Source organism: Festucalex cinctus, chromosome 16 (assembly GCF_051991245.1).
Source record: "Festucalex cinctus isolate MCC-2025b chromosome 16, RoL_Fcin_1.0, whole genome shotgun sequence".
NCBI classification, from domain to species: domain Eukaryota; kingdom Metazoa; phylum Chordata; class Actinopteri; order Syngnathiformes; family Syngnathidae; genus Festucalex; species Festucalex cinctus.
In genome coordinates, this window is record NC_135426.1 from 16,095,437 (window position 1) to 16,121,679 (window position 26,243).

General features: G+C 44.1%; 4 protein-coding genes across 9 annotated transcripts; 2 read left to right on the forward strand and 2 right to left on the reverse strand.

Moving 5' to 3' along the window:
• Positions 1–1,322: 1,322 nt before the first annotated feature.
• mfap3l (microfibril associated protein 3 like) lies at positions 1,323–4,907 on the forward strand. Of its 2 annotated transcripts, none has more exons than XM_077499567.1 (3): positions 1,323–1,559; positions 2,840–3,207; positions 3,521–4,907. In XM_077499567.1, the coding sequence occupies exons 2-3, from the start codon at positions 2,943–2,945 to the stop codon at positions 4,324–4,326; spliced, it is 1,071 nt and encodes a 356-aa protein (XP_077355693.1). In that variant the 5' UTR covers positions 1,323–1,559; positions 2,840–2,942; the 3' UTR covers positions 4,327–4,907. The 2 variants fall into 2 exon arrangements, with proteins under 2 accessions (XP_077355693.1, XP_077355694.1); XM_077499568.1 differs by lacking the exon at positions 1,323–1,559 and adding an exon at positions 1,757–2,721.
• Positions 4,908–4,982: 75 nt separating this feature from the next.
• Positions 4,983–19,659, reverse strand: clcn3 (chloride channel 3). 5 transcript variants are annotated; one of them, XM_077499557.1, is made up of 15 exons: positions 19,493–19,659; positions 16,771–16,952; positions 12,917–13,077; positions 12,506–12,605; positions 12,054–12,241; positions 11,869–11,991; positions 11,062–11,268; positions 10,912–10,992; positions 10,598–10,845; positions 9,870–10,167; positions 9,609–9,795; positions 9,135–9,533; positions 7,949–8,165; positions 7,757–7,832; positions 4,983–5,773 (listed from the first exon to the last, which is right to left on the reverse strand). In XM_077499557.1, the coding sequence occupies exons 2-15, from the start codon at positions 16,931–16,933 to the stop codon at positions 5,621–5,623; spliced, it is 2,601 nt and encodes an 866-aa protein (XP_077355683.1). In that variant the 5' UTR covers positions 16,934–16,952; positions 19,493–19,659; the 3' UTR covers positions 4,983–5,620. The 5 variants fall into 5 exon arrangements, with proteins under 5 accessions (XP_077355683.1, XP_077355685.1, XP_077355687.1 ...); XM_077499559.1 differs by lacking the exon at positions 19,493–19,659 and adding an exon at positions 19,270–19,422; XM_077499561.1 differs by lacking the exon at positions 7,757–7,832.
• A 99-nt stretch (positions 19,660–19,758) lies between these two features.
• Positions 19,759–23,059, reverse strand: nit1 (nitrilase 1). The gene is made up of 6 exons (XM_077499570.1): positions 22,724–23,059; positions 21,828–22,061; positions 21,546–21,649; positions 21,354–21,490; positions 21,156–21,281; positions 19,759–20,637 (listed from the first exon to the last, which is right to left on the reverse strand). Exons 1-6 carry the CDS (start codon positions 22,798–22,800, stop codon positions 20,362–20,364), a joined length of 954 nt encoding a protein of 317 aa, XP_077355696.1. The 5' UTR covers positions 22,801–23,059; the 3' UTR covers positions 19,759–20,361.
• Positions 23,005–25,949, forward strand: pfdn2 (prefoldin subunit 2). Its single transcript, XM_077499571.1, has 4 exons — positions 23,005–23,170; positions 24,051–24,139; positions 24,574–24,697; positions 25,476–25,949. Exons 1-4 carry the CDS (start codon positions 23,090–23,092, stop codon positions 25,671–25,673), a joined length of 492 nt encoding a protein of 163 aa, XP_077355697.1. The 5' UTR covers positions 23,005–23,089; the 3' UTR covers positions 25,674–25,949.
• The last annotated feature ends 294 nt before the right edge of the window (positions 25,950–26,243 follow it).

Sequence of the window (26,243 nt, forward strand, 5' to 3'; positions counted from 1 at the left end):
AATTTGTCTTTTTCAGTGAAGGGGACCTGCCTTCTCACAATTTTGCTTTATTTATTGTTTTTAGATTTCATAAGCATTTCATACAGTTCAGTAGTTCCCTATAATTTCATGCAGGGAGATAGCGGCATACTGTCACGTACGTTGTGTTACGTGGTGTTATGTCGAATATTTATGAATGAAGAAAGCTACCTAGTTTTATACTCGAGTAAATTGTGTTTTACCATTCACGGTCTGTTTCCAAAGGGGTCGCCATTGTAGAGTGACGTCACATTGTAGTCCGTCGGTGAAGTCGGGGTTCTGTACATTTTTTTCCCGACTTCACAAGTGGGAGTTTCCCAGTGGATTGTCAGAGCTCAAGGGAGCGTTCCCGTACACAATTCCTGGTTTGAAGTCGGAAAACTCCGACCAACCTCGAATGCTGCATTAGTGACTCATTTTCATGACGTCGGACGCTTTTATTTTGTTAAGTTCTCGGATGCGAGACGCAGCTGAGGCCGCTCTACTGTTACAGCGAACACATCGGTAGTTTCACTTTCACCCTGATGAGATATTTTGTGGAGATGCTGAATAAAATACGCCTCACATTTAAAGATAATTAGGCTTGGGCTCACTCCAACTGACAAGACGGCGTCCATTCGGCTCCTTACTCTCACAGGGGTTTCAGAGTGCCAATGGACACCTCTTGATGCTCGATGCTAACGGCTAACCGAGTGCGTTTTTTCAAAGCATGGAACGGGTGATAGTGGTAAGACACAGTCCAAATGGCTCCTCCACGCTACATTCTGCCCCTTAAACACTGTATTTTAGCTCCAGTGCATTTCTATTGGGTAGTTTTGACGTGGACGTTTCTACTGCGTGGTGACTGGAATTCCCTGAGTAGAGGCTTTCCAAATAAGGAGCAGTCGTTAATCGAGCGTTAAAAAAATATAGTGCCGTTAAAGGCACTTTAAGTTAACGAGATAATAACGCTACAATTTTGACACCCATAATCTGAACATAAAAGTTATTTTAAACAGTCACTCACGTCTCACAGGCAAACAAACATGATATAGCCAAATGCCAACGTGCATTGATGTGCCGGTGTGTACTCAGGAGACTGCTCCTCATAACAGGTGATTCTTCTTCTCTAGACTCCTAATGAGGTGGATTATAATGCTTTGTGGTAGGTAGCGCCAGCCACTGTTCCGGAGGGGCATAACAATTAGTAGGCGTCTGACTGAAAAAAAATGCTGGCAGGCTGCATCAGCCAGGCGTGCGACGTCACTGCGCCGGCGCCGTGATATGTCAATCATTTGGCGTCTGCTGGGTCCAATCACATTTCAGCAGGGGCACGTGCCACCCCTCTTTGGCTCGACCATTGTATATGATATCTATGGTACCACAGAAAAAGAAAAAAAAACCTCGGGATTTGGTTGACTACCTTAGAGGCAATGAAGTGAGCAGCAGCGCCCCACAGTGGCGAAGCAGTTTGAGGCATGAAAAAAGCGGTTTCTCTCAGTTGATGGCAAGTCCGGACGAGAGCATCGTCGCCCTTCTTGTCACAGCTGACAAGCCCTGATGTGAGTACACAAGTCCAAGAATACACATACAAAAAAGGCGAAATTCCGTCGCGAAGTTTGCGCAGCGCTTTGGATAAATAAACGTCGTCGACGAGCTGTGAGGATTTCCGTTGTTTGCGACGCGACCCCACTGCGTCATTCTTTTATAGGGGTTAGGAAACAAAAAAACAAACGTAAACTGTTTCTCTTTTTGTCGTCGCCACACACACTCACAGGCAGCCAACGTCTTCTATTTCCGTCCGCTTTATGTGAACTGTATAGCGGCTGGTTGCTCCGAAGGGTCCCGTGACAAAGAACCACTTTCCAGTTCATAGCCGTATCCCACACCCCTTTGAGCAGAATTGTTATATATGTACAAACTACACAATATATATATATATACATATTTAATCGTATATTGTAATTGCGTGTAATAATGCCACCATTGTGTGAGAGTGAGAATGTCGTCTGATGTTTGGTATAATATCAGTTGGTTGGTTCTGTGTATGCCAGGAAGAAAACGGCGCCGCTTTTATACTGCGTCGGGTTTTAGATAATGTTTGGCTGCAGAAGTGGCAATTCTACCTTCTTTTTTTTTTTTTTTAAATCGGATCGAATGCCATTTTAAGGGTAGTTACGCTAAAATTGGGAACCTTTGTATTGGACTGCATAGCAAGAAACGATGTACAATTAGTCTTTTTGCTTTGTCCTAATTGCATTTATGTCGACTCGTCTGTTTTTATACCTCATTTGAAAATATATATGTGCTTAGTTTCTACCTTAAAATTGTCCCATTTTTTATTACAGGTGCAACAATTGATTGACTAATCAACAATTAATGGAGTATCAGAGTAATCAAGAACAATTTTGACAATCCAGTAATTTTCTTAAATAAAACAAACATTTTTGCCTATTTTCTGATATGTTATGGACCAAACCAGTAACTGACAAATAGGCCAAAAACTAAAACTAATACTAAAACCTCAACTAAAAGTACACATTTACAAAAAGGTTGCGGACAAACCAGCTAAAAACAAAAACAAAAAAACAAACTCTTACAATCTTAGTAGGTTTCAGCCACTTGACCCGTACATAACGTGGTTCGTGATTGGCTGACAAGATAGAACTGGACCAACCAATGGTGTGATAACGTTTGTTCACGTTGTCATTGCAAATGCCCAGTGTAAGATTGGCCTCAAACACATCTACTGTTAAATTTGTATGCACTACGGCTGTTGCTGAATGTTCTCTCAACATGAGAATATTTGTCTTGGCTCATTTGTAATCACATTTGTTTGCAGTGAGATGTTTCCTGCCACTCAACCGAGATAGCCAGTCAGCTCGCACGGCGCCGCCAGACGGAGGAATGACCTGCTGACATATCGACAGTCCCAAAAAAAGAACATGTTGCGGGCAGCTGGACTCGAGTTTGTGCTTCTCTTGTCGCTTGTCGCCTTTCACGCCATTGCTGCCACCTCATCGGGAGATGGAAACGGGACGGACGGCGGCGGCGGGTCCGTCCCGGCTGTGCTTGCCGCCACGAGCCAGCTGATCGCCCACGAGGGAAGCTATGTGCTGATTGACTGCAATGTCAGCGGTGACCCTTTCCCCAGCATCAAATGGTTCAACTCTCACGGCGACCTCGTAGACACGGATGATAGCGGCGGCGGTAAGATAAGCCCACACCAAGCCATGCTTTTCCTTTTACTGATACAGCCTTAAAACAGTCTTCAAGTAGAATTATTATTTTTTTGTATGAGAAAAAAAGTGTAATTGCACCTCCACGGCAATAGGTGGCAGTAGTGCTCTCATTGTCAATATTTTCTTCTTCCATGGGGCTGATAAAATAATTTATATGAGAAAAAAGTGTAATTGCACCTCCACGGCAGTAGGTGGCAGTAGTGCTCTCATTGTCAATATTTTCTTCTTCCATGGGGCTGACAAAAAAAAAAATTGAAGTTAACTTGAATAAAATTCCCCAGGTGGCAAGTGGTGGCTGTTGGAGAACGGCGTCCTCAATATCACCAGCATCGAATTCGCCGACCGCGGCAAGTACACGTGCATGGCGTCCAACGCGCACGGCGCCTCCAACTGCACGGTGACACTGCGCGTGGTCTTCACCAAGGGCGACATGGGCGTCTACTACATGGTGGTGTGCCTGGTGACTTTCACCATCATCATGGCACTCAACGTCACACGCCTGTGCATGATGAGCAGCCACCTCAAGAAGACGGAGAAAGCCATTAACGAGTTCTTCCGCACGGAGGGCGCCGAGAAGCTGCAGAAGGCCTTCGAGATTGCCAAGCGCATCCCCATCATCACGTCCACCAAGACGCTGGAGCTGGCCAAGGTGACGCAGTTCAAGACCATGGAGCTGGCACGCTACATCGAGGAGTTGGCGCGCAGCATCCCGCTGCCGCCGCTCATCATGAACTGCCGCACCTTCATGGAAGAGATCCTGGAGGTGGTGGGCGTGGAGGAGATGAGGCACACCTTCCTCAGGCAGGCGCCCGAGGGGCGGCACGGCGCCGGTGGCCCGAGGGACGTGCTCACCATCCTGCAGGAGCGGGAGACGGCGGGCCGGCAGCTGGAGCGCAGCGAATCGCCGGCCGCCGACTCCGACAACTCGTCGGTCCAGGAGCAGCCGCAGCACATCGCCATCCAGGTGTCGGTGCACCCGCAGCTGGAACCCGCCGCGCCAATCCACGCCGCTGAAGGGAGTCCTGACGATGAGCCCGCCACCAAGAGCCCGCCGCCGTGTCACATTTTTTACGAGAGTCACGTGTGACCAAGGAAGACGCCTGATCCAAAAAAGTTGTGCCGCCCCTTCCAGCGACTGACCAATCATATGCCAGCGTTTCATTTTGTGTCACGCTTGAATGTAAAACTCCCATCAGCAAAGAAATGTTTACTTCCACCGCAAATGAGTGCTGGCATGTCTTCATGTTTCAATCTGGGTATCATTCCTTCTTTCCCGTTTTGATGGATTCACTATATTGCAATTTGAATACAGTACATGTAATGCTCCCTCCTAATGTCAGTGATTCATTTCCACGTTTTTGGTTCAGTAAGAATCAGTGAAATGCGCACTGGAGTACCCAAGCACTTAATCTGCCGTTTGTCTCTTGTTACTGACTGCTTACCCTTATTGATTGGCAAAAAAAAAAAATCCATCAATCTTTTTTTTGTTTGTTTTTGTAAATTGACAGAACAAATGATACCAACTCAATTTTTTCCCTCACCACTACCTTTGTACTTTTCCTGTTCTATGACCGAGAGCCATGTGGCACATTTGGTTGGATCTTCTCTGCTACTTACCGGTGCTCTCCTGATGCCTTTTGTAGTCAATACAAGCGATGATGAAACAAAGCGTGTCGTCTTTCATTTTACAATTTAGTGCTGAGCGATATAGCACAAAAAAAACAAATCCATTATTAGTCAAACTTAAAATTTCAATCCAAATTTAATGAACCTTCATGTTCCAAATGTACAATCAAAGATCACAAAGTTGCACAACTTGATAAATTAAAGCGAGATGGATCGTCACCGGACCTCAGCAGGACGGACGGATGGGCAAACATCTTCAATGGGTTTGTTGGGGAGCACAAAGCAACACGTTTTCTTTTTGCACAATTTGTTGAAACAAAATGATTCCCGGCCGGCCCACTCTGCGGTAAAATGGACATGGGGTGAGCCTATTTGTCGTTAAGTTCTTCATTGATTTTCTTCAGCACTGAGAGGTCAAAGGGTAACGCTGGACTCTTTCCAGTTAGAGTGACGCCAAAGAGAGAAAAAAGCAGTAGTGGAAAGCAAATCACACACAATAAATTCACAGATTATTTTTTTTTTTGCCTTCAACTTCACAATGGAGGGATCAGTGAACAAAAGAAAAAAAGAAAAAAAAAAAGATATTGCACACCTGATAAACGCCGTGTGGAACTCCTGCAACGTTCATTTGCGAGGAAGTGACAATTGGGACCACCATTTGTAAGGCGTGTGCATGTATGTCAACTCACCCATCAGCCGTCAATCAACTGGAACGGCTGAAGCACACAAACGGGAACAAAGGTGGGGAAACAAAGTCATAGGTGATAGGTGTCATCCAAGAGGCACACTTCCTCGTCCTTATCCTGAAAGGATCGGATCAGTTGAACATGATTGACTCGGGATCTTGATTTGCCATTTGAGCCATGTGGCGCAGGATATCCTTTTTCGTGACGATACCCAGAAGGCGCCTAAGTGACAGAGAGAGAGAGAGAGGAAGAGTTCAGTTTTTTTTTTCTTTCCTCTGCATTTGACCCCATGATGGTGTTGTCAGCGTAACCGGTGGCAAGCTTTGGACCTAAGCCGTGGTGAAAGGAAGTTGATAGTGATAGCACCAACAAGTAGTACGCATAACACACAGACGCCGCTTCAAAAGGAAGAAACCCAGAAAACCAAAGTGTTACCCTTGTGGGAAAGGAGAGCCTCCGCTGCTGGGAATTTCACTTTGTTATATTTGCATACGTGCTAAAGCTAATATGCTAACATATGCAACCTATTAGCCTGGCTACATGATAACAATAGGCTCAACGAGCTAATGCTAGCTTCTGTAAGCCTGTTAATGTGATGATCTAAAAAGCAATTTACAATCTGGGTTTGTGTGCTTCAGTACATGCTAATGCTACTATGCTGTGCTAATAAGTGGGTTTCAGCTTGATTAGACTGTACATTAATGTGCAAAAAAACATGTTTTCTGTATTTTTTTTTTTTAGCCTAGATATTAGCTTAGCAGCTATCATGCTAATGTGCTTCATCTGTTTGGTATGGTGAATGTCTGTGCTAATTATTTGCAATGGTTAAGTACACAACATGGAATGTTTCTACCACACGATGTTTGGCATTTTCAAGTTGGCATATTAAAATAATTTTTAATTCCATATTAGTGTGGCTATTAGCTCAGCAATGCTGGATTGCTAATGCTAACATGTTAACTAGATGCTAATTATTATATGGCCTGGTATGGCGATGAACCAGCCAAATTTGCAACAAATTAGCATTTGCTAATTTTCAAGTTCAAGTTTCAATAGTAGCATATTAGCCTCGCTTAACTGCTAAGCTTGCTAGCTTAGCAGTTAGCTTAAGTGGTGACAGAATTGTGTGAAAAGAACCGTAGAAAGCAGGAGTTCCCAGAATTCACTTAAATGGGAGTCAGCCAGGGTTGGGTAAATCAACTTCCTACACGACACATTTGATAGCACACAGCATCTAACACCACAGTCCTTGCTAGGACAACGACAATGCCCTCAAATGTACGACTCGCCATGTGGTCATTATGGCAATGGGTCCAACGACATCCAAAGAGCAGGAAGGTTTCAAGGAGGGGGAAGAAAAAAAGAAAAGAAAAAAAAACACAAGAAGAAAAGTCAAGTTATTGATGGCACGAAATGGAATCCTAATAACCTTTTTCCTGCAAGCAAGTAGCAACAATGTTCAAATCATGTTTTGTTGAAATGACGGTTCAATTGGAGTAATGGCATTGTATAAACTCCTTCATTTTCTATGTACAGTCATTAAGCAATGGAAATGACATTTAGCAACTTTTTGGACAAATAGACCCGCTCACAGCAACATCTCATTATTGTCTTCACTGTTTACAGCTTTGAGACATGGCTAAATCTATGGCTAAGGTGCTTCACTACATGGCTCTGCGCCCACGGTTGCTACAATGTGACTAATCTACGGCTACTTCTTTTCTACGGCCCTTTGCTATAAGGTAGCAAATTCCCAGCTTGTCATAACTTATGCCTTGGTCAGACTACAAGAAAACAGCCCGATTTTGGCCCGACCAACGTGTCGCGGACAAACGGGGCATGTCATACACGATTTTGGGTTGTCTTGACGTAGCATAGCCCGTGTAGTGTGACACGTTCAACGACGTTCAACGCCTTCCCGACACCAATGCCGACGCGGAAATCTTGGCATGACAGCACGCAATGATCGGGTGGTGTCTTTCCGGTTTCAGACTTGTAGTGTGACAATATGTCCGGCCACGACACAGAGCGAATTTATCGGGTAATCTGACAAGTCTGAGCCCGGCATGAGCCACTCCCAAGCAGAAAGGGAAAGCAGAGGATAAAGCCGCCACTCTTTTTTTTTTCCACACCAAGCTTCATGTGTCCCTCCCTTAAGGGTAGGGTGGGTCGGTGTGTTGTGTGCAAAGTGGCTTGGCTAGTCACCAGCGGCTTCGTGTGCTGCTTGAGCTCCTCCAGATGCTCTATTATATTCTTCTTTGTGATGATGCCCAACACAATCCTGCAACACACACCTGTTACTCGCACAGCTAGCCACTTGGGAACGGGGTTGAGGGGGGGGGGCGCGCTTTAGGGCGGGACAACAGTGACCACTGAGTGCAACTGATCACCACTCACCCGTTGTGAGTGACCAAGCACTGGCGCAGGCCCAGCTTCCTGAAGATGTCCACCACGATTTCCATGGGGGTGTGGTCGGTGACGGTGAAGGGGCTCATGTCCAGGATGGAGCGCAGCTTGAGGGGCCGGGGGCTGTCGGCGGGCAGGGTGGGGGCGTGCTGGGTGAAGTACACCCTGGAGTTCAACATGATGCCCTCCTGTTTGCGGCGAGCGTTCTCTGTCGGGGGGAAGAAAGGAGGACGATTTTTACTCTCAAGCCACTGTGTATTATTCAGGGATGGAACAATATCCAAACATCACAATACGATACCACGATATGAAGCTCACGATACGATAATTATCACAATGTTGTGGATAGGTTGGTGAAAAAAAAAAAAAAAGAGCTCATACTAATATATATATATTATGCTTTTGTAAATAATGGATAAATAATGGATATAAATCTCTCTCTCTCTGACGAACAACAACAAGCTCTGTGCAATAATTTTCTCCTCGCCTTTCATAAGGCTAAGCATGCCCGTCCCATGTCTTCCTATTCTGAAGATATTCCTTTACTAAATCGGCTTGAAGTGGAAGTCGGCAGTGCGCATCATTCTCGTGAAGGTGGCACGCGGGTAATTCAGAGCATTGCGCAAACCATCAGCGTGGAGTTAAGCAAAGCTGCAGTCTTCTGAATTTTGGGGGGTGCTTTTTGATGGATAGGAGGAAATCACAAAAACTGAGCAGGAGATTGTTTACATCGTGTCAGTGTCCAGTGACGGAGAATTTATCTTCAATCATAAAGTTTTAAGGGGAAAATAATCCAGCATTTGGCCGAATTGTTCAATTGTTTTGGCAGATGTTTGAAGGGCAATAATCGGCTGATTATAATCTGTGGCCGATTCATCGGTCGGGCCCTAATTTTAAACATAAAAGGGCCAAAACGTGCCTTGTAAAAATTAAACAGCATTAAAAAACTAGCCACCAGAGGGTATGAGAACTGCACAAATGGAAATCAACCTGACCTTTTTTTTATTTTTCTCTAACAGATGTACTGCTTTTAATATTGTGACATGACGACGCTGATAGTTTTAATATCGCAATATCACGATATTTCCATTATATTTCCATTATCGTCACATCCCTAGTATTATTGCAGTACATGGAGCAATCAAAAAGGTGCAGTAGTGAAAAAGGGGCCGGTTACCTATAGCGATGGTGATATCCCTGCGCAGAGCGAAACCCACAAGCCTCTGGGACTCCTTGGACACGATCACTGGAAAGCCGTTGTAACTGGTTTGGTTGATGACAGCCTGCAAGTCGTCCACGGTCAGGTCATCCTGCGTCAGCACGGCGAGTGGTGGGTCGCAGCGGCGCGGCCGCATCACCTCCCTGGCGAGCGTGGTGTGCGTGAATTCCTCCTTGGCGTCCAGGAAGGGGTACCCGTTGAGACGGATGTGGGACTCGTAGATGCCCTCACGGCCAAAAGCGTCGCCCACCCATTTGCTGGTCATGACGGCGGCCATAAGGGGAACGATGTACTCAAGGCCGCCCGTCAGCTCGAAGACGATGACCACCAAGGAGACGGTCATACGGGTTACGCCACCTGCAGAGGACATAACCATAATGATGCTAATCATTTTTTCTGCCATTCCGAAGTCTCCACAATCAAAAGACTCACCAAGGCAGGCCGCGGCCCCCACCATGGCGTAAAGTCCCGGCGTGATACAGTCGGCGCCAACCTCACACCATTCTTTGAACAGGAACCAGTCGTGGTGGTAATACGCCAGCTGCTCCACGGCGATGCCAACGATTCGCCCCGCGATAGCCCCGATGGCCATACTGGGAATAAACAAACCGGATGGAACCTGGGAGGGGGAAAGTAGTTGATTTTAGTCCTGTATCACATCTGGATCAGGCAAACATCAAAAGGCAAGCTCGCCTTGAGGCCGAAGGTGAAGATGGTCATGATGATTTTAAATATGAGCGCAAGGCAGAGTTGCCACATGGCGGCGTAGACGCCGGGCCCGGCGGGCCGGTTGGGGTTGTCCGTGAAGGCCTTGCTGCCGTTCATCTGGCTACGGTATTGGCAGAGCTGCGAGGACTCCAGCGGGCCGCAGTCGGTGAAGAGCTCCTTTATCAGCTCACTGGTGTTCTGGCGGGTGTACGGGTTCGGGAATGCCACCACGGCTGTGATCGCCGCTACCAGGATCACCTCCAAAACCGGGTATTTACCTGAGGTTAATTAAAGACAATCTTATTACATCCAACATCCCCATTTTGCAGATTTTTAACTTGTCACAGTATTTCTTTTTTGTACCAAAGACTGGGCCAGCCCATAAATAGTGAAAATTTGTCAATAATTGAAAAGAAAATTGAAAATGTTTTAGATTTTTGTCGCAGTACCGATTCAGTACCGGTGTCGAGGTATTTTATGCAGGTATAGTATCAAAGTGAAAATTTTGGCATTGTGACAACACTAGTGACAATATATTTTCTTGACAGCCATAGACATGCTAGGAAACACTTTAAAAAACATTTCAAGTGCATTTTATCAAGTTGAAATATTTTTAAAGTATATGGGAGGGGTAATACTATTTTAAAAAATGCAAATGGTAATTCTATATAAGAGATTCTAATGTTAAGTGTAATTCCAAGCACTTGCCAAAGCGGGTTGACTTCCGTCGCCGACACCAAGCAATGTTGGCTCGGATGAAGAAGGCGCCCCACAGGCCCCCAAAAACTCCCAGAAGGATGAAGGGGAGGAGCTCGAACAGGTACCAGGGCGTGTGGTACTCCACGTAGAACAGTACCAGGCGGCTGTTTCCAAACGGGTTAATGGAGCGCAGGACAAAGGCGGCCACCAGGGCAGCGAAAAACGAACGCCACAACGTCTTGAGGGGGAAGTAATAGCTCACCTGGAGGAGAGACAGGAAAGGTGTCACTCTTATATTGACAGCACACGTCTTAACTTGACGCTTCACCTCTTCCAAACTGAAGAGAACGCCACCTATGGGCGCGCCGAAAGCCACCGACACGCCAGCCGCCGACGCGGCAGAGAGAACCTGAGCGAGACCAAGCGCTAGCGTAAATGGAAAAAGTGGAGCGGAAAACATGGGCCATGTTTGGTGTACCTCTCGTTTCTTGGCCTCGTTCTTGCTGTACTTGGGGAAGAGGTAAGAGAAGATGTTCCCGCAGCAGCAGGCCACATGGACCAGCGGGCCCTCCTTTCCTAGACTCAGGCCCGACGCCACTGCCAGCACCAAGGTGACGGTCTTGATCATCAGGGTCCACTTGCCCAGGTAGCCCCTGATGATGAAGCCGCTCAAGATGGTCTTGATCTGAGAGCCAGAGAAAGAGGCCAGCGCTTTATCCTGACCTTAACATCTATGCTAATTTTCATGAACACGCATTTATCGCAGCATGAATACACTGTCGTAGATTTTTTTACCATTTACATGAAATGTCATAAATAAATTCCCTTGTGTGTTTTGTTAAGTTGAGATCTACCTTAAAAAGTTTCAGTTTTGATGTGTTGAAAACATGTGGGATGGGTAAAACTATCCAAAAATATATGTGATCCCTCTATGCAAGCATTAGTTGTACTGTAAAAGTGCCATCTGGTATATTTTGTTTTTAGGTTTAAATAAAATTGAATCATGGTTAGATGCTTGAGGCCCGATGTCAGCAATAGAAAAATAACTTGTACAAAAACAAACTATGAAATATAGTAAGCAAGCAAATATTTGGAGTATCTGACAGAGGTGCATGATACAAGGTGTCAAAAAACAAACATTGAGATGAATAATTATTAAGCCTGCCTTCAAACTATTTAAAGAGTGCAACAGATATGAATAAAAACACAACAAATAAAAACTAAGCAAGCATTTAGTTTGGCCGGGTGTAGACAGCGAGCAAAAAAAGAAAGATTTTTCATTTACCTCTGGAATCCCTGATCCACAGGCGTATGGTGCAAAAACTTTGACCAGGCACACGGCGAGGAAGGCGAAGGACAGAGCCCAGTAGATATACATGAAGTAGTTCATGATGTACGAGCCCGGGCCCTGCATTGGGGAGAGCAATTAAAAACACACATCCTTGATCCGCAACTTTCTATGCGGCTCACCTCGGCCTGGCCCAAGATGAGCTCGGCCCAGCTCTTCCACTGGGGACACTTGTCCCTCTCGGCGAACGTGGTCTCGTTGGACGTCCAGCAGCATTGCTCGTGGTTGAACCACATGGCGCTCAGACACACGCCCTCCTTCAGGTCGTTCATCCAGTCGGAGGCGATGTCGATCAGGCCGGCCAACGCGCCTGCCGCAAGGGGAACCAGACCAAGATGATGTAAGTCACATAACCAAGATATGTCATGTTAATGAAGTCACGTTAGCATCTCTAGAAGGACGGAAAAACAAAATACTAGGCATTTGATTGAGCCTTTTGGGGAAGGCACAGCATATACACCAGAGGTGACTGGCCTCATTTGGGCAAGGAAAAACTCTGCTCCACAATCTGTTGGCAAAATAAGTGTAGCTAGCAGAAACATTCCGATTGGAAGTAAAGGAGAAAGGCCATTACCGGAGGCCAAGCCCGTGAGCGTTACAACAAGCCATCCGGACCAGGCGTCATACAGACTCTTGGTCAACTCCCACGCAGACTCCTTCCTTTTACTGTTGATCTGCACACACATTAGGAAAACATACTACAATAGTCATTCCAAACTACAAATACTACAAATTAGGGCCCGACTGATTCATCAGCCGCCGATTATAATCGACCAATTATTAAAGAACTCTAACTTTTTGTACCATTTTTGTCTAGTGCTGTATGCTGTTGGAAAACATTACAACACAACTTAACTCACCACATAAAATTCAAACGGTGAAACCTGAGTCAATATTTGTTTAGAGGGCGATGGCTCAGAGTTGCAAATCCCAGATAAAATGCCATTGATGTGTCCTGGTAGTGGTTAAACAGGTCATTCTTTACCTTCCGGTGTCTTTCACGGTCCTTGCACTTCTCACGCACCCAGTCGATGGTGTGGAAGTCGTCATAGGTGCCCACACCTGGAATGGGCTCCTCTAAGAAGTCCAGCAGGTGGGTGGAGCTGCTGGGCGCACCACCTCCATTAGACATGGCATAGTTGGAACCTGTCAGAGAGAGGGAGAGAGAGAGATCGATAGATAGAGCAAGAGAGACCGGGGGGGGGTACACTAAATATCAGGTTTGATAGTATAATAAATTTAGATAACATTTCATCCTTCACGGCCAGATGACTCTAACCTGGCAATAGCCAGATGGATAATGATCATTCATTGATCCCATTCATGTAGACAATTCAAAGGCCTTTGCATAACTATTATCAACAATACAACAAAGAAGGACTTGATCAAAAGGAGCACAGCCATGGAGGAGCCAATCATGAACCAGAAGTGTTGACATCATGCAAATTATGGGTTTTATTGATTTAGACACACAAATATGTCATGTCCACTGCAATGATTGATGGGTCTGAAGGGCTTTATTCATCAATTATTGTAGCACAGAGGTCTACTGGAAGAGCTGAGGTATAAATAGAGAGAGAAGGTCCCCCACTATCAGCCCGCAACTGTAATACTCATTTCCACAAAGCAACTCACAAAAGTGTGCATACCCCTCAATTTCTTCAGATAATATCTTTTCATGGGCCAATGCTGAATATTTAACTATCTTCCCCCAAGAACACTCAAAATAGAGCTAATAATTTCAAAACCTGTGGAAACAAAAGTCAGCACACCCCTACCTGAAAATGCCCAAAGTGTCAAAATTATGTGTGGTCACCATTTTCAAGCATTGCCTTAACTGGAGTCACGAGTTCCACTTGACAGGTTGCCTGTGGAATCCTCTTCCATGAAGACATACCACAGGGCTGGCGGATATTTCAAACCTCTGCTCAACGTGAGGCTCCTCATTGTACTTTCTCTTCTCTTGACATGACTAGCTCTCATCAATCCAGAGTAAATTCAGGCTCCCGCTGCAGGGTGCGCTCACTTTTTTTTTTTTTGGCAGCCTCGACTATGCGTTTGACCCCCCCATTAGTCAGCTGTACTTGTTGAGAAAGTGCTTGATCAGATGCGTTGCAATAGCAGGGCACACATTTGAAATACAAATATTGCCGTCCATGTGATGACTTGTAATTGGTTATCAAGGATATCAAAGCTGCTTGAGCATGACCACTTGACTTGTATCAGTATGGCCCAACAGGGCTCACCCATGTGCGGGGCTCCATTTGGACGCATAAACAAACAGTTCACGTATGGTAGCATGACAGAAGCCGACGAACGGGCTGCGGTCAACATGGCTCACAAGGCCTCTTGCTTAATCTTATTATCCTTGTACTGCCGCACGACGTCGTCAATAGCAACGGCGCGTCAAAGGCTCTGCCTGGTGCCTCATACCTCGTCTTTGGATCTCCCGCAGGAGGATGGTATCTCCTCCCCCGTCGTAAGGCAAATAGGGGTCGGCACCCGTGTCGTCCTCCTCCATGTTGATGGACTGAGTCAGTGAGCCGAGGCTAGGCTAGGATAAAATAAGCTAAGCTAGGCTCCACTGCGCACTGCTTTATGTGCGTGTGTGTCGGCTGCTGCCATTTTTGCTGGAGAAATGAGAGCAGGGCTGCACAAGGCACTGACACAGAGAGACGCTGTGTGTCGCCTTGCACTAACCCTCCCGTCGCGCGCCCTCTCTTCCCTCTCTCCTTTCTCTCCACTGCAGCAGCTGACTTCAAGGCTGATGACATCATCACACACCAACCAACACTCATAGCCTGTTCGCAGAGGCGTTTCTAGACTCCCTGTCGACCCCAGGCAAGAAAGACTAGAGCCACCCCCCATCCAACAAAAACAAAATAAAAAAAAACACAAAAAAAAAAACAGGACCATGAATAAGCAAATACACAGATATACAATAAAAATAACTACACACAAACATGTACTTCAAATTGGTCGACTTTTTCTCCCCAGCGGCCAGCGCTAGTTTGATCTTTCATGTCAATTTCATTCAACAGCAGAAAAAATGTGACAAAGTCAAAATGCTCCCTGAGATAGATGAAAATCGATGGATTAATCTGTTTAATCCTTATCCCACTAATGCAATCAATATTAATCAGAACGCAGTGTTTAGACTAGTTGGGGCACATACAACACAGTACTGTATTTCAAAGAAAACTTTTGTCTTGCGATTGCCATGAGGAAGAAAAAAAACAAACATACTGGACTACATTTTGTGGCTTGATTTAATATGTGCATGCAAGTGAACAAGTATGTGTTCCCATGAAAACACTGAGATCTGTTTAGAATAATGAATTGCCATTTACAGCAACAACTTTCCGCCAGTGCCTGATAGGCCTGAAGGGTAATCACCGTGCACGTTCCCTTCCCCTGTCGACGAACAACAAACAGTAATCACTGGATGTCGTCCGTTGTCCAGCGCTCCAGATGTACAAATCAGTATAAATTCTCAATTCCGAGGAAACAAGCCATTTCAGAAAGAGTGGAAGAGCCTGTGGCTGCCAGCGATTAAACGCACAGACTGGACTGAGGACATACATTATATACATAGATCACAAATGCCCACGTTTGCCTTGCTCGTTTCATATCTGGTAAGTTACAGTGGCCATTGTTTAAACTTAACCTCTATGTCTTAAAATGTTGATGAAGCATTTATTCAAATTTTAAATTTAAGACATGCTTCTTTTTACATCGACTATGCTAATGCTATTGCTAGCAGTCAATGTAAAAGCCCATTGACAGAAGTGGTATTCCTTCAATTCAAACGCAGCCTTTTGTTTGTTGTGAAGTTGACTCCCCACCCCACGCAAATTTTGGGGGAAATAGTCTGTTGCGTTTGTGCCGTAAAAAATTTAGTTTGTGCTGCTACTGTTTTGTAGTTATTAGCAATTATTTTTAGGTCATCCAGACATCACCTAGTCACCACATCTGCTGAGAAACGGATCCAAATTGACACATTTTGATTGATTTTGATTCAATTCGTATCACGATTTATAGGTCACGATTCGATACCGATGAATCCCGATATGAATTTATAAGTTGATTGTTGTGATTTTTTTTACTCAAATTTAGAAAATACTATTCAGGAAACTTGTACGTGTACACTGTAAGATTTGTATGAAAATGTATTATTTATCTGAAACTTCAGTCTTATAACTGCGAGCCACTCTATTTAATAAACAGGTTGTAATTTGTTTCATGTTTGAACAGCATTGAAATAAAATATTAAGGCTTAATGTTCCATTAATATAACATTCTTCGGCCGATTAAAATCGGCAGCTGATTAATCGGTCAGGCCCTAGTCTGGATGGTACCACCTCTGCCTCAATTTGAGCCAGGAAAAACCCTGATTAGCATCAAACGGCAATTACAAACTTTTTGCTTCGGCGTAAATTAGTCACATTTTTGATATTTGCGGCAGGGCTCAGTCCTTATTCCCTGCAAATATTAAGAGTTTGCTCTAAATTTAATTCAATTCAATTTGCTTAAGTTCCTGAATCAGGACAGGTTTAGGTTAAAATGTTGAAAAAAAATAAATAAAAATTTTTAACTCCATTTTCATGTGCACCATAAACGTTCATTTGGTGTTGGGATTATAGGGCGGGGGCCGCAGGGCTTCTGAAAAATGTCGCCCTGAACCCAAAACGTTTTTAGAACCATTAAGTGTGTACACTGGAAGTAGAAGTGAATTGGTAACATAAGACGGACTGATCACATGACGATAAGGATGAAGGGCTCTCATTGAGACTATGTTGGTCAAGTCCACATGGAGGACCCCGTCTAGATTCTCCCTACCTGGGGAGGAAGCATCGCCATCTAGCAAGTTGTCGTCATCTGTGGTGTGGAAGTCCATGACGATGCCTGCTCCATCAAGCAGCTCCTCGTCGCTGCTGGCACTGGCGATGCTGTTGTAGCTGTTCCTGGAGTAGCCTCTGTGGTATAGCTGCTCCGACTCCATTTAGCAAAGCAGCCGTGCCCTGGGTGACAAACAGAAGACAGGTTGCATGTGCCGCACTTCACTCTGCAGGCATGATCAACAGATAAAAGCTCCACGCAACAACTAAGACAATGGCGGGCAAAATGATCTTAGACCCTCCACATCCTGGTCACCACCTCTTACAGCTCCTTACCTCAGATAATCACTACTGAACACTGCAAACTAAAACCAGCAGATAAATTCAACAGCTTCCTCCCTCCTGCCATTACTTAACGTCTTAAACAGCTGATTTATAATTCCATAGTGACAGTTTTTCAGTTTTTGACAATATTGCATAACTGTTTTGACCAGGTCTTGACATGAACTCTTTTGTTTACCAACCACTGTGGCTAGTCACACAGCAATTACACTAGCCTCAACTTCCGCTTTGAGGTCAAAAGCTTCTTTCTGGTGAATGGCGGAGCCCTCTGGCAGGACAGCAGGACAATTCAACTGTAAAACTATTAAACATCTACACTTTTGACATGTTTTCAAGAGTTACCAAAGATAACTATTTATGATGTTGAGGCTTCGTGTTAACATATACATACTGCATGTATCAAAATAAATTATATGCACGGTCCCCTCATCACTTGATGGTTCAGAATATTGCAGTTTTGCTCTATCATCAGTTTTGATGTGTGACCATAATTTTATCTATTGCATTTTAACTTACTATTTTGCAGATTTCTTGCTGTTTTTCTTCCTTCTAAGTCGAGCCACTCAAAAATTGCTTTTTTTTTTTTTTTTTTTTTTGAAGATAAATGTGTTTTACATAAACAGAGACCATGAACGTGTGTTTATGGTTGTGTTCCTTTTATTTGGAAAAATGAGGGTTACATTATTTTCTAACTTTTCTTTAAGCCTCAGCAATATAATACATGAACGACCAGCCCGGTTTAAGTTTCTCTAATTTAAACTTTTACTTCCGGGGCTCTCGACTGACATCAATTTAGCCGCCTAGGCGTCCTAATTTATCCAAGATATTTTATTTATAGTTATACATTTCAATACCCACGTTCAATATTCTTGAGAATAAAAACATATTTGCGCTTAAGAAGGGATATACTCAATTTAAGACTATCAGCAGCATAAGAAAACGATATTAGTGTGTGTATTATGATAGTTTTGGGAAAATCAATTGTTCTGTAAAAAAAAAATTCACTATTGGGACAGGCCTAGGTGAGTGACCTACAGATAAAGGTTGGATGATAAGAATGGTTGACAATTTCTTGAGTTCAGTCACGATAATGTTCAAAAGTTACAACCAACACTCTCAACCAGACCACTTCAAGCACAAATAATTTTGAGCAAGTTGGCTGTCATGTGTAATTGTGATTCAAATACAGAACTTTATGATGACCATTTTACTTAATCATTTACCAGTCCACATTGCCAAGAAAGACAGGAAACAATTTTAAAAAACAAAAAGGAGTGAATCTATAAAACTGCAGTCTGGGAATGTGATCCAGTAGAAAATGTTAGTGCACCTAACCTAAAGGTATGTGTTGTTTCTTCTAATGTTCTCATCAATAAGTGGCAATGGCAATTTTTGTAACCACATGAGTTTTTCCTGCGGCCATTATAACTAATCTTAAAACACATTTTTATTGTTTGGCCTGTGACACATCATGAGACATGTCTTTGTTTTTAGTGTTTTATTGTATTTACTGTCAGAACGGTGCAATCCCTGACTCGTAAACATTTCTTCTTATGGTATAGTATAAATCGCCGTGAACAAAAAAGTATTTGCCCCCTTCCTTAGTTCCCCCCCATATTTACCACTTGCAAAGTTTTCATTTCATCAAACCAATTTTAATATGACAAAGACAAGCCAAGGGTATTTAAAATGAGGTTTTTAAATGATAATTTTATTTATAAACAAACTAGCACTGGCGGCCCCTTTTGGACCCAGCACTGAGTGAGCTATTTCACCCAATTTGGGTTACTTTTAACTCAGCAGTAAGCTAAATTTTAATGTACCCATGCCATGTCTGGGGCTCCAGTGCGGTGTCAGCATTCAAGCAGAGCAGGAAGAGCAGGAACACACTAGTCACACAAGTAATTTCAGCTATACACGAAGTACATAGTCGCAGGTATGAGTTAGGCTCCCCAAGTCTTGCTCAGACTTACGGACAAGTGGAGCAAGAGCTTGAACGCCTCTGAGGCTCAATTTACTACACATTTCGGATCGAACCATGATTTTCGGTCTACCGTTATAGCCCATGACTCATTTGGCCCCAGTCGACAGATGTAGGTTAATTATTATACTAGAACAAAAGTGCCTCCGTCGTAGACTCGTATCGTTAACAGCTCACCACGACGCATTGGTGGAAGCCTGTCATGCAGCTTCAGTCTCCCTTAGCTTTCCGCTTTAGCCAAAACGAAATGGAAAAAGAGATAATAAAAATCCTTGGTTGAACACCTGTATGTGGCGGCCCTAATTAAACAATTGGGGCGTTCAGTGGTGAATATTCAATGACTTCATGCTAAAGCTAACCTCCGGTGTTAGCTAAAGCGAGCTAGGAGGAGGAAACAAACCTTGGCGATGCCTCAAATCCAGTCCGGACGCAACACTTCATCGTGTTTCATAAGTCAAATTGTCCAATTGCTGAACAAAATTTTCGCACAGTCAGGTCCTCTTCATCGCTGCTATATTTTTCGTCCACTCGTCCAGTCTCGTTCCTGCGACGGTCACTTCCTGCTCCCAATTGCTGACGTCACTGCGCTCAATTGGACAACACGCACTTTTTTTTCTTTTTTTTTGCCAGTACTGTTAGCAAGAATGACATAAAATGGCCGCAGAGTCATGTTTATTTTTTATTGTGGCGCTCATTTCTTTTTATTTCCCGAATGTCACACATTCTACGGAAGTGGTTTTCAACCTTTTTTTCAATGGTCCGTCTCACCTGTGAAATATTTTTTTTCCCAGACAAGTATACCCTGACCAGCGCAGAGCATTTCTGGATGAAAACAAAAAAAGACTTGATTAAAAGGAAGTGCTGTACCATCAGCTCAGATGAGCAATGGAACTTGCATACAAAATAATTCTGTTGCACCACGATTCAAAACCAATGTGAAAATTTCACGGGATAGTTTTCATTAATATTTGATTTATTATTACTTTTGTCACATTCAAGTTGTAGGACCACTGTGGATTTGCTTTAAAATTGGGGTACCAACAATTTTAGCAATATTGTATCATGAGAAATGTTCTGTAAATTTATTCACATTGTCTAATTTAACACAGCTTACTGCTGGGTTAAAAAAAAAAAATGCATGCAAAATTGCAGTTAAAAAAAAATCAGCAAGACAGCGAAAAGTGAACTGCGTTGTAGAAGAGGGAGCACTCAGCACTGTATTGATTTTCAACCAGTTTACACACAATACAAAAGAGCTAGAAGCACATGTCATGTTTGACCATTTCCCTCCAGGCTGGCGTAAAAGGTGGCCTCTCTGCGATGTTTTCGAAGCGGCATGTTCCTGCGGACGCTGCGGATTTGATCCAGGTCGACCTCAACCAGCGCCACGCCCACTCGCTCTCCACCGCAGTCGGCCGTCACCGCTCCCCAGGGGTCCACGGCCAGGCTGTGGCCGTACGAGGAGCGCCTGTCGTGATGCCGGCCCACCTGTGCCGCTGCCAGAACATAACACTGGTTCTCAATGGCTCGCGCCCGGAGCAGCACCTGCCAAATGAAAGGGACTTAACCCTTACAAACAATTCATTCTTTGACATCAGCCAACAACATCTATTGTACCTTTGATATGAAAATGGGAACAGCCTGGGATGCCTAAAAGTGACACACTTCTGAATACATATCATTGTTTACTTTTGTTATTTATTCTATAGTGTTTAAACATTTTCTTTTAGTGTTTATATGTTTTTATTTGGTAGTTATTAAGTTTTTAGCTCCAATGCTTCCTCATGGGGGAGCCTACACACTGGGAGGGATGGCTGGTCTTCTCCTGCGGGCGGGCGGTTGTTTGAGTGTGTCTGTGGGTACAATCATGGGGATATGGGGGGGAGAGGGGTAGCTTTTTCTTTTTGTATTATGGATGTTCTAATTGTTCAGCACTTTGAGTTGCATTTGAATGTATGTAAGGTGGTATATAAATAAAGTTTGATTGATTGATTGAGACATCACTAGGTTTCATGGATGGGGTCGCATGCTTAGGTCGCATGGATCACATGGTTGCATCCTACCTCCCAGTGAGCAGCTCCTGTCGCCTCCGTAAAGGCCGACGGGAACGTCAGGATCTCAGCACCACTCTTTTGCAACGCCAGCGAAAATTCTGGGAATCTCAAGTCGTAGCAGACTCCCAATCCGAGCTGACAGGAAAAGGTGATGTTCATGAGAAAGGGGACGTCACCACAGCCTGAGTGTCACTGCGGAGAAGACACCTTGCCAATGGGGGTTTGGACCGGCGGTACCAGAGAGGCTCCAGGGATGGTGAAGGCACTTTCATTGAGGAAGACGCCCTTTTCAGGAAGCGCCACGTCAAACAGGTGGCATTTCCGGTAGGTTGACACAATCTCTCCTGCATGTATATGAAAATGTGGCGGTGCAAACGTGTCATTTTAGGAGAACAATACCTTGATTGTTAATGACGACATGGCTGTTGTAAATTCGCGACTCGGCCTCCCAGTCACATCCTCGCTCATGGAACCCTCCCAGAGACAACCAGATGTCCAACTTCCTGTGACAAGGTCAGGGCATGGAGCAGGATAAAGTCAACTCCGATTGGCTGTTGCCAAACACATTTCCGCTGCATCTGATCACGTAAACATGCTCACAGATGACCACGATCAACCAGAATTTAACGCAATTATGAATCACACCAAACTCTAATATCTCTTATAATAAAGCCAAAGTACCTGGCCATCAGAGTGTATTGCTTCATTGTATCGCCCACCAGGGTTTCCGACAGCGCCAGGGTCTCCTCCCGGCTGGAGCCGATGTAGTCGAAAGCCTCAGGCAGGAAGGCCATACTGGCGCCTCGCCGCTTTGCCTCCTCTAGTAGCTCTTGGGCAGCGCGCAAGTTGGCCCGCTTGTCTGCGGTGACGTTCATCTGACACAATGCAGCTCGCGGATGGCAAGAACTGGACATCCTGCGCAGAGAACAGGTCCCAAAATCATCTCGCAAGCCTCGGTTAAGATAGAGTTTCAACAACGCCATGCAAAAGTGCTTCTAAAACAAACACAATAGACAAATATTGATATTATTGCCATTATATTCCTCTTTACATGTTGTGCACTACTGGCTTCCTCTGGGATGGAGTTCCGGTTGTATTCTTCTTTCATTAATCCCTTATTGTATTGACATAGGAGTAAAGTCATAATAACGGTAAACATTCAGATGAACAACAATTTCAATCCATAACATTAAAACGATCACTTTAAAATTAAATCCCACTTTAAAACTTCATTCATGGGCTTTCATCGGCAACGCTCATGCTCGAGCTATTTTGCCGTGAACGGCTCTGATTGGTCAAACACCGGACCGTGTCGTGCCCTGGGAGTAGTTCCTGGCTTGCTTCACCCCCTTCTGTGTCTCTTCAAGAAGTTTACATTTTGTTTTGCCACCAAAAATAGGCTGTTATCGGAATCACCAGCCTAACCATAACGCTCAGAGCAAAGGCTGTTGCCAAGAAACTGTCGATTCGAGACATTATTCCACGAAAGGACACACTGCCGCAAAAATTATACTTGCACATGCGATTCACGGTTTTGCAGATTACATGTTGAGGAAATAACGAATACAGTAGCCTACCTGCTGTGTAGCTTTGATGTCCAAACGGAGAGAAAGACTCTAATCTCGACCGATGACCTTAACGCGGAGAACAACATTGGCTCAAATCATCACCTATACACCTTCATGTTAAAATTTAACTGTCAGCAGCACGAAGAAGCGTGTTGTTTTTTTTTGTTTTTTTTGCACCGCTGATATGAAAGAGACAGACACATTAAAGTGTTTGTTGGCTAACTGAGTTTAAGGGTATCTGGCCAGATCACTTAGTTGCGTAGAGACTGACGTACAGTGCTGAAGTGAAAGAAAGTGGCATTTCATACAGGCAATCTCGCGGGCAGCTCTTCACCTCCTGACAAGGGTCTTCTTTGTCAGCAAGCTAAATCCAAAATGGCAGCGAACAGTAGCAGCACGACTTCAAAATCGGGTAACAGTAGCGGAGGAAAACAGTCTGCCCCCCCTGCCGAACAGGTACCACCACCGGTCCACCGTGCCCATTTTTTATTTTTTTTGTCTGATTGGTTCCGGCCACTCCGCGGCAGGGCGAAGACGCTAGGCTAGCCAATGCTAACGATATCTTCTCATCACAACCCCCATGCCCGGCGACAATTGTTTGTGTCGGTGTGAAATGTCGCAATGAATGCAGCTTCAAAATACAAATAATTTATGTATGGCGGATGCTTTACTTGTTTTTCTTCGTATAACCGTCTTATGGGGTTTATATATCTGGTGGCGTGGTATCGACGCTATAGGTAATCACTGTACACTCGCCGAGTCTACTAAGTTCTTTGCTGCCAAATTGAATTGGTGGTCAGTCGGCTAGCCTGGAAAGCAGCTTCATCGCAGTACCAGCGAGTGACTTTCTTTCTTTCAAGCTCGCATGGAAGGTTAGTGGTTGACATTATTGACATTAAAATGCGGGAAGGGCTGTGCTATAGTGGTGGGCGGGTCGATCCAAATATCGATAGTATCGATATCAAGTCAGTATAGATATTTGCACTATAACATCGATCTAGTAGTTTATTTTCTAGAAAGTACAGCAATACTGGAGATGAAAAATAAACAATACGTCACACAGGATCCTCCTATATTGAGCCAAAAAATTGGGGTGATCATATTGGCCCTACTCTGAATTGGTCGCCAGTCAAACACACCATTTGTCTTCTACCGCGCTTGTCCTTGTTATTGTCATGTGGGTTAGCCTATCCAAGATGACTTTGGGTGTGAGGCGGAATACACTCTGGACACAACTGTGAGGCACATGTTTAGCTCCTTGTCCATCATGCTTAGTCACTTGTTATCCTGAGTGGAATGTGCGGTAAGGGTTAAAATGAATTCAATTGTTTGACAGGTGGTGGCAATGTTTCAGAGGATGCGTCAGGAACAGCGCAGTTTGGCATCCAAAGCAGCCGAGTTGGAGATGGAATCAAATGAGCACAGGTGGGTCTCGTGAGATCTTTTCCTGTTAGAATGAACCTCGCAATTTGCGCATGCCAAAGAAGCAGTACCAAGGCCCAACACAAATAGCACTCATTTGTGAGGAACTGACACCCCCTCAAAGTAAATGATCAAATAGCTCAAGTCTTAATAAATACATAGATCAAAGTGTGATCCTGAAACACTTGATCATGTCAGACTTAAGCCTTGGTGTCGCAGACAAATGTAGCATGTCGTGGACGATTTTGAGTGCAGTGTGATCCTCTCGATGTTTGGTCACCTGCCTAGCATCTGGGACATTTCTCAACCACCAGGACTAACGTCTACCATATCGGAATTTTATTGTGTTTATGTTGTCCAAAAAATGTGCAAATGGTGATTGATGGTGCACTGTATTTCTTTCCACTTTCCCCTGTGATTGAGTGTGTTTCTCCCAGTCTCGTCATTGACACCCTGAAGGACGTGGATCCATCGAGGAAATGCTTCCGTCTCATTGGCGGCGTGTTGGTGGAGAGGACTGTGAAAGAAGTTCTGCCGGCATTGCAAACCAACAAGGAGCAGGTAACAGAGTTGTTGATAAAAATGAGCATTTTGTGGCTGTACTGTTGGATGACGTTTATATGCGCAAATAAATCTGCCACTTTGTTCTAACTCTGAACACTAGGTGGCGACAATGCTTATTTCAGCTTTTTTTTTTGCTGTGGATTTGAACTAGTGTTGCACATATAGAATATTTTTGGTATTTGGCTATCCGACTGGAAAATAATGAGAAAAATAAAGTTTGTGCATTAAGACAACGACAACATATGCGTAACCTCTGCACTAGGAAATTACTGGACGGGGGAAGGAAATTAACAACTGATTTGCATTTCTTAACAGCCAATCAGAGCGAATGTCACCAACATCAATTAGCATAAAAACCAAAATGACAGAACAATCTCTGATTACTTAACCATTTTAATCACTGTGCAAGATCGTATTTCACTTGATGAAAGTGTGACTGTGGACCACACAACAATCAATGACCTCCCAGCCATGTTACTTACTTGCCATAATGATTTTCAGAATCTGCTTATTTCTTTAAAGTAACCGCCACTCTTTCACACTTGCTATGGTGTTGTAATGTGACACAATGCAGGTGGTGATATTGCAGCATGTTTATTGCATAACGTTGAATTGACAGTGACGTCGGTGCAGTTATTTCCAACACTGCCATCATGGCCTCTATGCGTGACAACTAGGGTGACTCTCGCGAGCAATAGATTAGCAAGCAAAACAAACATGTATGTAGCGTTGTATTCAAAACATGACAGTGATTCTCCATTTTGCGTCCCCACAGATCGCCAAAATAATTGAGTCCCTCAACAGCATGATGCGGGAGAAGGGGCGCGAACTCACAGAGTACCGAGAACGTTACAACATTCGCCTGGTAGGCGAGGGTGAGAGCGAGGGAGTTAACCAAAGCCAGTCGACGGCATCTTCCAAGGACAGTGAAGGAGGCGGCTCTAAAAGCGGAGCTGGTGTTTTGGTTTCATAGTTTTTTTTTGGGATGCTCTCTCGCTTATTGAAAAAAAGTGGAAAGAATTTTAGGTTGAACAATGGAAGTTGCCTCAAGATTTTGTACTAGTGACAACTTCAAAATGTCACATACACTATCAAATGCATTTTCTGTTTTGGTAGGGCTCCAATGTCGTTTACGGTATGTTCATGTCTGTAAAATCATGTGGCAGCACGGTGAGGTCCTCACATGTTGGAACAATGTTTTGTTTTCTTGTTCTCACAAGCTTCAAGAATAAAGGTGTTTGCTAAGGTTTTTGTTGCGAGTCCTGCACTTTTGCATCTTGTCACACATGAGTAATTTGGAAACAATAGTCTGAAGCTCCATAACATGTTACGTTAATACATCATAAAACAAAGATTGACATTTAAGCATAAATCTGCAAAATAAACAGATTAAATAAAAAAAAAAAGTTGGACTTTACAATCAGTCAAATGTTATACCTGTACAAAAGTTTACATTATTATAAGCATTAAGGGACTAAATAAGTTATTTTATTCTTTTTTGTAATGTTTGTTTTTAAGGGTAGTCAAGCCGAAAATGTTCTTT